The 10721-nt window shown below is 44.2% G+C and overlaps 1 protein-coding gene across 1 annotated transcript; it reads right to left on the bottom strand.

Annotated features, from left to right (window-relative positions):
* Window positions 1-281: 281 nt before the first annotated feature.
* wnt11 (wingless-type MMTV integration site family, member 11) lies at window positions 282-10338 on the bottom strand. Its single transcript, XM_086307791.1, has 6 exons — window positions 10103-10338; window positions 8573-8768; window positions 6160-6404; window positions 4051-4328; window positions 3665-3957; window positions 282-1306 (listed from the first exon to the last, which is right to left on the bottom strand). The coding sequence occupies exons 2-6, from the start codon at window positions 8653-8655 to the stop codon at window positions 1132-1134; spliced, it is 1074 nt and encodes a 357-aa protein (XP_086163917.1). The 5' UTR covers window positions 8656-8768; window positions 10103-10338; the 3' UTR covers window positions 282-1131.
* Window positions 10339-10721: the final 383 nt, after the last annotated feature.

Genomic DNA, 10721 nt, shown 5'->3' on the forward strand with positions numbered 1-10721 from the left:
ACAAAAATCCTTTTGCAATGGCCTTTGTGAGGAGGTGGAATGTCCAAACAAACAGTTTCCCAGGGTTTGGGTAATTCAGAGAGGGATCCCAATAGGCTGTTGAACTCTGCAACTCATTACTGACTGAGCTGAGCTGATTTACAATCACTGCACAATATGATTTGTGGTTAACTGGCATTTTATGACCTTTTGGAGTTGAAGTGAGCTACACCTAAATTTGCTCAGCGTAAAACTAATTACTCTATCTAATGAGTCTTGAAAAAACAAATACAGTATCCAAGTAAAGATGATAGTGAAGATCATTTAATTATTTTATAAATACTTCTTTCTTTATTTCAGTATACAAAATAACAGTATGTACATCCACACAAAAGTGGTTTACAAAAATCCATGAGTTCAGCTCATATGCTCTGAAAAATAGAATATATTTGGAATTGCCTGCATGTCAGACAAAAATGAGATAATGCACCATTTCAGAAAGTCCTCTCAATCCACAGGGATGCATCCATGTCACGATCCACACGGGATACATGCCGTGAGTCCAAAACATCAACTGCAGATATGTTCCGTGAATGAAAAATGCTCAAGTTCCCTTTATGTTGCTTTTCTTCCTCTATAGTCCATTGCTGAAGAGGAAAAAAGTTGGAAAAGTACCTAAAAAAAGGATGGATCCACGGGAACCCTTCGATTTCTGTGGATTAAAGCCAAACGTAAGCCTTTGTCTAGTCGGGAGAGAAGGCGACGTTCTCTCCTCCAGCATCGAATCCAATATTGTTTCTTTTTATTAGAGATAGAATGAAATAGACTTGGACCCAGTAGCCCTGTTTGGGGGATTTATAATCATTAATAAGAGAAAGAAATTACCCAGGAGGACGGCGCTCTTCGCATGAACTGACTGGCACTGTCTCCACACTCCAGGTTTGTGAAGCGCAAAAGCTCAGAAGCCCAGTTGGTAGTTCGGGGATTTTGGTGGGAAACAAAAATGACACTGACACAAGAAGGGACCGCTTCTCACTGAGAGACGCGTGCTAAAGCTTAAGACAGAAGTAAGCCTTCTCTGTATTTTTAGTGCTTTGGTTAATCGGAAGCCTCGGCCGGCTGGCTGCTGGTCGGGCCGGCAGGTTGGTGGACTCATTTGCAGACGTATCTCTCCACGTTGCGCTCGCACATCTTGCAGGTTACGTAGCAGCACCAGTGATACTTGCAGTGGCAACGCTCCACCAGCTTCTCTGTGTACGCGTTGTAGCCACGGCCGCAGCACATCAGGTCACAGCTGTCACTGCCTGACGAGGTTTTGTTGCACTGCCTGACAGACATGAAAAACATGCAGTTAGACTGTGACTTTAATTTTCCGTTGCAATAGCTGATTTCTGTAGCCGAGGCGAGGACAAAGGAGGCGCATTTTGGAGCGAGCAATCAGCCGTGAAAGCTAAAATATTTCCAGTTCCTGCCCGAGACAATTAAGCTAACAGCTCCATTCTAAAACGTTTTGCACAATCTCGCAGCCTGTCGAGAGTCAACAATAGTCCTTTAAAATGGTTTGACCGAACTCTGCGCTTTAACCTTTGCGCTCTCCTTCTCCCAAACATTTTTTTCTTCCATTTTTTCTTTTTGTTTCCTTGTCTTTGGCCGGTGGATGCTCTGGAGCCTCTCGTTTAGAAGCCCGGGGCATCTTTTAGAATGAGCAGAGAATAGCCCCGCCATAAATCACACCGAGTACACAGGCCTGCCCTCCCTCTCTTTATCTGGCCCTCTTCACATTATTGCTTTGTTTTATGATGGCAAAGTGTTAATGACCAGCAGGGTGAGAGAGCTACCGAGCTAATGGCTGCTGCGCTGCGAGTGAAAGAAGGGGAGGAAGAGGGACAAGAGTCATTGAGAATGCAAGACAGGTTTATGACATCGGTGGGAGCTGCCACCCCGGACAGTTATGTTTTGTCAGAAGTATCTTCTGTGGTTTCACATCTGCTGGTTTAAAGTCATTTGAGACAAAAGCCCAGCCTCTTTCTGGGGACGTGACTCTTTTGCACCGGTGATCACGCTTGATCCATTATTTTACAGAGTGCGGCTCACATTAACTTTGCCTGTCCCAGATTGTCTCAGAGAAAAACTGGCAAACCGTTGCTGCTGCTTTAGTCCAAAGACATGCATGTCAGGTGACTCGAAATTGGCCCTAGATGTAAGTAAAGTCTATAAAATAAAGAATGCAAGTAAATGTGGCTTGTAGTGCAAATCATGTTGAGGGTCACAAAGACTAGAAAAGTGCCTTTAAATGCTCTTTCATTATATATACCTGACCACAGAGCAGCCATGAGGACTCAAGCACAAAAACGCTTAAAGTCAAGCAGCTAAAACGATAAAGAACAAAACTGCTCCTCGACTATGAAGCCGGGAAGCAGGAAAAATCTGCCTACATACTAACAGAAATGATTAATAGGCACACAGGAACGCTTAACAGTTAGCATCAGATCAACACTTAAATTAATAACAACAGCAAAACAGCTGTCTGGTGACTTTGCAGGAGCGCTAATGCTGCAGACTGTGAGGCTGCTGCAGTTATCAGCCTGCCAAAAGGATGCAGCAAGCACAGTGAGTGTCCTTGACATGAAGCATGTCCATGTTTATCTGTACAGTGACATCAGGCTGAAGGACGCATGATTTGCTAGTCACATGCTATATGTGCACACATGTCTGGTGGTCTTATTTATATATTTATATCCTCCATAGCTCATACAGCCAGGATTGTATTCTGGTATAATGGAAGTATTCCAGTCCACAAAACTACATGTGTTCCTGTAAACCAGTGCGCATCTCGTCTCACATACCATAAAAGAGAGGCATGGCACTCCTGAAACCCTGAAATCTGCTGGGGAATTGTGCAACAACAAACATTTTAAAACCTTAAAACAAAAAAAGTCTTTTTGAGAGGTTTTTATAAGCATTCAATGGTCATTGTTCTTTTATCAGTTTAGCTTAAACGACACTTCTGAAAGGACTTGAAGTGAATCTGTGTAAGATCAGGTCTTTACAGCAGGAACTTTATCCTCCTGTACTGTAATTCACAAAGAAATAATGGACCTGAACGGTCTCCAGCAACATACACTAGAGAAATTAAATAAACTTATGTGTGTCTTATTATTCTGGCATCTCTTAGCCCAACCTCTCCCTTTAACTTCTAACAAAGGAGCACCCTCCCTGTCAAATACTGAAGGTGAGCAGTCAAAGTAAATCTTTATCTGTGTGGCGCAATGAAAGATTTCCCTGTTTGTGTGGCCCTCTCAAATCAATATCAGCTATAGTGCCCTCGGCCCTAAGAATAACCACATTCGTATTCATTTCAGATAGCGGGACAAGGACTCCAGTCACAGTGGGCCTTTCAGTGGCACATGCTCAGACACACCACAGACGAGGCTCTCTCAGGGGCAGGCACTTGTTATCAGCCAGCCTGTAAATCAAACACTGCCACCAAGCAGGACAGCACTTGAGTCAACATCCTGGATGAGCGGACATTCAGAGCTGATCATTTCCTCTTTGTCAGCTACATAGCTGTGGTGTTCATTTGACTCATGCTCAGAGAGCTATAATAACCCCCCCCCCCCCCCCCCCCCCCCCCCACACACACACACACACATACGCACAAACTGGTGCATCGTGGCTGTCTTACCTGCCCTGCGTTCCAACAGAGCCCTGTTTTTCATTCCTGGAGCAGAAGTCCGGAGAGCTCTGCAGGTAGACGAGCTCATTGTCCCTCACCGGCCTGATGTCAATGTCTTTGGGCACCAGCTGCTTACGTGTCCCCATGGGCCGGTGAACCACTTTGGTGGCAGACAGGTACTTGGTCTTAAGGTCCATGGCGATATCCCTAAGGTCTTGCAGTCCTTTCCAGCAGGTCCTTATAGAGCAGGATCCAGACACACCGTGGCACTTACACTTCATCACTACTGACTCTCTCAGTACCTAGACATGAAGATGGAGGGAGTTAAACCACGACATACGGGACAGGCAAATATGGAAACGAGTCTGCATTTTTTTCACTCTTCTACTCTGTACCTGTCTGCCAACTTCACTGTTGTGTAGGTGCATCAGTTTGTTGGCGTGAGAGCTTGAGCGCTTCATCTTCATGGGAGCATCAGAGAATTTGGAGCCCATAATCAAACCGTAGTGCAGGTTGTCACCACAGCCGCCCCAGCGATAGCCGGGCTCTGGAATCTCAGCCGGGACGGGACCACACGAGCAAAGCCGCAGATCTCCAGTGGTGCACGCCCGCGCTATGGTGTGGCTGATGGTAGCCGCAGACAGGGCGTAGACAAACGCAGCCTCCCTTGTTCCTGATGGAAACAGAAACAGCAAAGGTGAAAAGGCAAAATATGCCACGTAAAATAGCAGCGCTGACATTCAAAGCAGTTCAAAAGACAACTTTTGCTCTCAAATCAAGTGTTTGGAAATCAGTAACCCTTGTTAGTATGAAACCAGTGATTACACTCCCTATCATCGTCACCAGGCTAAAGACTAGTGCGATGTCATCGGACAGCTTCTTCTTCTCCAAGAGTTTACAAACAAGAAAAATGAAAGTAATAAAACTTAGCGATACTATAATCAAAGAAGTAACCACGAGGTTTTAGGCCTGTGCTTCAGGCTTTCCTTTTAGTAAAGCTAATAGGACATACTGGGTCAGGTGACCCTGACCCATTATTTTGTTATTCTGCTATAAAGCTCAGGCTGCTGGGGGGATTCCCACGAGTTTATAAGCCTTTACTGCTTGTTAACTTTTCTCTCTGTGTTTTGCCGTTTTCTTCTTGTCCTATTTTTGCCATCTCTTGTAAATAACTCCGAGATAGCTGCTCCTTCCTCACCATATCCCAACAAACTAAATGTGGAGCGCAGAGTATACTTATGTAGAGCAATGTATCACCAAATCTAAGGGTGAGTCTGAAATTTCGATATATCTTCGTGATAATGTGAGCTTCACATGTACTGTGTCGTGCTATCCTCCTGTGAAATTCAAAATAACTGAAAAAAGTAATAAATAAAACCAGAGAATCGCCTTCCACCCACTTCCCCTCATCTCAGTAGTTTTTGTTGTAGCTGGATTTAATTTTCTCTGTGGTAGTGGCCATCGCATTTATGCAGAAATCTGCATACATTCTGACTTTGTGGTGACTTGTGATTTTCTTTTGCACATAGCCAATGAAAATGTGGAGTCTTCTCTCACAAGAAAAAGTACCTTAAAGTCTATTTACACAGACATATAACGCTCAAATTTTCCATATAATCGTTGCAAGATTATATATGTAAAATGATTCTTTTAAACAAGACAAAAGAAAAAGACTCATCAGGTTTCTTCTGCATGGCCACCTTCTCTACAGTCTGTGTTCAAGCTCTCTATCTCTCTCTGTCTCAAACATCGGTGGTCATGCTCTAACACAGAGTGAGCGCTGATGTAATTGGTGGTGATGTGCACACATGGGAAGCACACATGCTATAGGATGGGGGGCAATTGCAAATAAGGGGAAGAAATCACGTATGAGCGTGGGCTGTTAGATCAAAGACAGAGATGAGCCATTTCCTGTTCATTTGGCAAATGGCAGCCATGGCTACCCCTCTCGCCCCATCCAATCCCATCCACACCTGTTGCTGGTTCAAAAATACTTTTAGCAAAATAAAACTGTCACACTGTAAGCAATAGTGCAGCATGAATTTCTTTTTAGGAGATTTCAGAAATAGCGACATAATTTATATATCGCTGAACGTACAGCTCTGCAGGAACACATGCTGGCAGGAAAAGAAAGTCTTTAAACTAAAAATTGTTTACAAAAGGCCAAAATCTGTGTCAGGGGTTATTTTTAGACAGGAACCACATATGCAGCAGACATGTGTATACCTCCCCCGAGCCCGGACGCTTCCTCCTGTTAAAAAGGGAGTTTTTCCTTCCCACTGTCGCCAAGTGCTTGTTCATACGGCACGGCCTGATTGTTGGGGTTTCTCTGTATTATCGTGGGGTCTTTACCTTATAACATAGAGCAGCTTGAGGCAACTGTTGTTGTGATTTGGCTCTCTGTATCAAACTATATAGAATCGTGGGCATAAAACACGAGGAGCATGTTTTTAAAGGCAACAGCCCCTTCTGCCCCGTTCTTCTGTTCGGTTTATAAAGCGTACCTCGGTCGAGGTCTGGTCGGTACTTCGGGGCATCGATGGGTATGTCAATGGAGGAGCAGTTCCAGCGCATGTCGGCGAAAGTCTTCTGACACGTCTTCTTGACTTCTCGAGCAGCTTGGATGATGGTCTGCATGAGTTCCAGGTTGCTGCGACACAGCTGAGCTTGGGAGGACACCATGCCGGGCAGTTGCTTACAGTGCTGGGTCTGGTTGATGTGTAACGATGCGGGAGTATGAGACAGCGCTCTGCGTGGAGTGGAAAGAAGCAGAAACAAAAGCTTTTGTGTCAGCATACGTTATTTAGTACTTATTCTTTTCATTGCCATGGTGACGGCAACAAAGGCTTGTTTTATGACTTGTTAAATTATCGCGTTTGTGGAAATGCAGGCACGCCGTGAGTTTTATTTGGAATGGTGTGTAAGCAATTTGAATTCCATGCGCAGGCACAATTCAAGCCCACAGTGAGACACGTTGGCTGTTAACAAACAATTGGAAAACTGCAGCAGATAACGCTCCGGGCAGGGAAACGTTTTTGGCATGCGTTGCAGCAGAAAACCATCTTATCACGGTGAGAATTCCAGAGGAAAGTCAGCTGCAGATTCATAAAATACACGTGACACGTTCTTGGTCTTTGGTTAAAGTGCACGAGAGGCCTCGAGGATATGCCAAAAAATCTAGAAGCCAGATAGAAAATTGTAGATCCCCTTATCGTCTGAGTGTTTCTGCAGGAAGCATTGCCCTCTGTGGCCTCGGTTTGACATAAATCACTATCAAAGGGAGCACATATTTGATTTGAACAATTTACTGGGAATGAATGTGACAGAGGAAGCACAGGTGGAGCAGGTTAGATCTGTGGGATCTGTCCCTTTGCACACTGCTGATTGGTTTGTGAGAACCGAGCAGGGCAGCCTGCACCATGGCCTGTTTTGCATTAGGAGGCCGAGGAGCCGCCGCTCTGTGCCCCATGAAAAGCTGTGACTCCACTGGGCTCGCAGTAACCTGGTGTTGTGCCAAAAAGTGATCGTCTGCCAAAAACTGATTTCCGGTATTTGCCAAAAACTGATTGCTCGTATTTAAACTGCTATAAGTAACTTGTTGGACTATAATATGTGAAACATATGTCAAATGCATCCCTCATGGATGACACAAAGTCATATTGAGCCACAAACAACATTCGTGTAACAAGGTAGAAGCTGCTATCAGTTTTTGGCAGCGACTTTTATAGAAACTTTATTTATGCAGTTAAAAAAATCTCATTAACATTAAAAATGTCTTTTGTAAGAGTAAGTTGGCCAAGAGGAAATATTACAATAGTTCAGTAAAAATATTTTAAGTGGGGATAAAGGACCGGATTGGTTATAATGTAAGTACAATAACACAGAGTTATAAAGATACTTGAAACACAGATAATGTTTTAATTCTATATATAAGCCCCCTTTGTAAACCCTGTTCACCAAGTCTATTTACCAACATAAAGATATTACACAGAAAAAAATGACACAGAAACATTGGAAATCAGTTTTTGGCACCCACAGGTGTTTACAGCCGCATCCGTTTGGCATTGCACCTCCGTCCTTATGAAGACTGTAAGACTTCTCATGGGACTTGGTGCGTGCCATCCCACCGCTCGTTGGCACATCTGCTCAAGCGCTCCCACTATGAGCATTGCAACTTTTCATTCTGATAGGAAGTCACAGATATTTTTGCTACAGCTAAATGCAGACTTTTCCCAGAAGGTCAGAGAAACAAGACAAACACCAAAAAAAGACGGAAAATGTTAACACACAAAGCGACATGAAAACGGTGAAGAAAACCTTCCAGGGTTCGTAAGATTGACGAACATAAATAAAACCTGGATGTCTGTGGACTTGTTCGTTGGGAAGTTATTGTTTGCATGTACCAGAAAGTAGTTGCAATGGTCCTTTCTTTCAGCTTGCACTGCGTCTTTCTGCAGCGAGCTGTTTTTTATGATTTGAGGAAAAAACTGGACAACACGCAGAAAGCAGTGACATCACTGTCTGCGCCACCATGAGGCCTCGCCAGCCCGATTTTATTTCCTGCTCTCTGCCTTTGAATACTGTGGATGGTAAATTAAAACTGAAATATTCATGCAGTCTTTTCTTCTTTTTTCTTACTTAGGCCACATTACAATCAATAACACAAAATAGTTGCTGGCATGGTTTCATACGCTGGAGCACTCATCACCACACATGGACAGAGCTCCCCACCACCGCCACCACCACCAGCAGAAACAGTGCAGGAATGCTGGGGCCCATTTCAAAGCTGCCATGAGCCCTCCCCTCTATGAAACATGCAGCAAAGAGCAGTGTGGTGTATCTTCATGATGTCATCTGTTTTGACGCTCCTTGAAAGCAAAGCGTTGTGTAAAAATGGCAAAACGACAGAATACTTACAGCCATTTGATGCCAGAGCAGACCTGAGACAGCATCAGAGCCGCGATCACACCAAGAGGCAGGACATGAGAGCTGCCCCTCATGGTTGGACAGTAGCTCCGGCTTACGCAGGACACAAAACACAAAAGACTCGATGAACTTCTCGGCTCAGACTCAAAGGTCAGCGCTCACGGCACGATGCCCCTTCTTCTAAACCCTGTGATAAATCACAAAGAAAACATCAGTGACTTAGAGCTGCCGTGATGCGCCAAGCTGAAGCATTTCCAGACTTTTTGTGAAGAGGGAGATGAAAACATCAATGTAAGCACTCAAGGACAGGACAGAGAAAATCCATTCAGCTTAAATATGCAGATACACACACTAGAAACTAAAGAAGAACAAAATTATTTCTTGCCTACTTTTGGTTATTTTGGAAAAACCTGGAAAAGACAGTTAATCATTAATACTAACCACAAAGCGCAGGATCATTCCTGATGTGATGTTTAGGGAGATATTTTTTTTTGGTTCGAGGCAGAAGGAGAACCTTTAATTAAACGCTCTGGAGAAAGTAATATTTTTAATTTTTATATTTAAGATTTTTTAGTTTTTTTGCTCTCTTCGGCTGTAAAAATTGCGGAAAAATCTCAACAATTTAGACTGGCATTAGGAGAACACCAGCGAGGATCAAGGCAGAGATGGAGGGCCAGCGGACAGGGAGCGCGTCACAGGCGTTTATCTGCCCGCTGATTTGAAAGCTCTTTGAAGGCAGCTTAAAGTGAGCGCGTTATCGCTGCAGGTAATAAACGGCTGATAAACGGCGCTCTGTGAAGGCACAGTTCCGCTCCTCGCCGCTCACTGGCCCCTTCAAAATTACACATATTAATTAGCGGTGTGACTAATAACCTTTCAAACGCCTACTTTATGCTCTAAGATTTTTTTTTAAATCGAATAAAAAAAGTTTCCAGAACAGCGTCGGCCCTTGTTTGCAGTTTGGCGTCAAATGCGTAATTCCCTCTGTCCAGATTTACTTCTGCGGGCCCTGCTGGTTAAAGCGGTCTAAGGGGCAGCTCGTGTTTCTCTCTAAAAGATGACGGCTGATAACCTTTTTTTTTTTTTTTTTTTAACTCTCTCTCTCTCTCTCTAGGTAGGCTAAGCGAGCCAGGGCGCATCGTGGATTATTTAGTCCTTCTTTTCCCCCTCGAACGACTGTGGCCTCTGAAGCTTGGCTACTAACACTCAATGCAAAACAATCATATTTTAATGTAATTAAATCTAATGTCATCTTATCATCAGTCTGTAACGCTGTTAGTCAAATCTCACGACGCACGCTGATGTCGACGTTTTTATATTTTAAACACCAAATTTAAATTTTAATCTGTGCCAGCAAACCAAAGTAACAGGGTTCAATAGTCTTCATATATTTTTAGTAAAAATTCCTCCTGCCGTTTTTTCCCAGCAAAAACTCCCTTCCTCTATTTCTATCCTAAACTTTTACGCACTGAGTTCTCAGACAGCCCGTGGGGCTTTTTCTGCAGCCAAACTGGGGCTCACCTTTGCCGTCGATCTCGGCTTTCCCGTTCAATAAATCAACAGAAGCGGAGAAAAGTCCAGTCCCAGTCTCAGTATCCTTTCAACAGAGCTGTCCGTGGCGCAGTCAGCCAGACGCTTTAGTAAAATCCAGCACGGGGTGGCAGAATAGCTCCGGGCAGGTACGCATGGTGTGTACCACAGCCGTGTCGGTCAGTGAGTGCGAGCGGGACAGAGCAAGGTTGGGCTAGAGGAGAATGAGTGAGTGAGCCTGAATGAGGGCAGACTCAGCTCTAAAGTACCCCTGCCCCACTTTGATCTCACTGCTGATGTCAGACCTGCATTAGCATAAGAAAGCAGTCCAGAGCCGAGCATGCAGGGCTACTGGGAAATGTTGCTGGACTGAAAGTGCTCCGGAACAGGGAGCTGGACTGACTTACGGCGTGTCACTGATGATGAATGGTCCACGCGCTGATCTTATTTTAAAAGCATTTACAGTGTCTCAGGCTTGTCATGCTCCCGACATCCCGGTATTCCTGAAGCTTTTTAAACACAGCCTGTGGCTGCTCATCAAGACCCGCGGAAATATTCTCACCTCAAATATTAGACTTCATATGAACAGATTGTTTGTGGATTCTTATTC

Source organism: Aulonocara sp. 'chitande type north' Nkhata Bay, linkage group LG10, assembly GCF_057382095.1.
Source record: "Aulonocara sp. 'chitande type north' Nkhata Bay isolate Kocher_YH1m ecotype deep benthic linkage group LG10, A_spYH_male_GT1.1, whole genome shotgun sequence".
Classification (NCBI taxonomy): Eukaryota; Metazoa; Chordata; class Actinopteri; order Cichliformes; family Cichlidae; genus Aulonocara; species Aulonocara sp. 'chitande type north' Nkhata Bay.

Bases quoted from the DNA above. Each gene is read 5' to 3' on its own strand.
- wnt11 (XM_086307791.1), bottom strand. From the start codon at position 8,655: ATGAGGGGCAGCTCTCATGTCCTGCCTCTTGGTGTGATCGCGGCTCTG. The intron at 6,405-8,572 runs GTAAGTATTCTG...CACTCCACGCAG, and splicing joins TGCTCTGGCATCAAATGGCT to AGCGCTGTCTCATACTCCCG. The intron at 4,329-6,159 runs GTACGCTTTATA...TGTTTCCATCAG, and splicing joins CCGACCAGACCTCGACCGAG to GAACAAGGGAGGCTGCGTTT.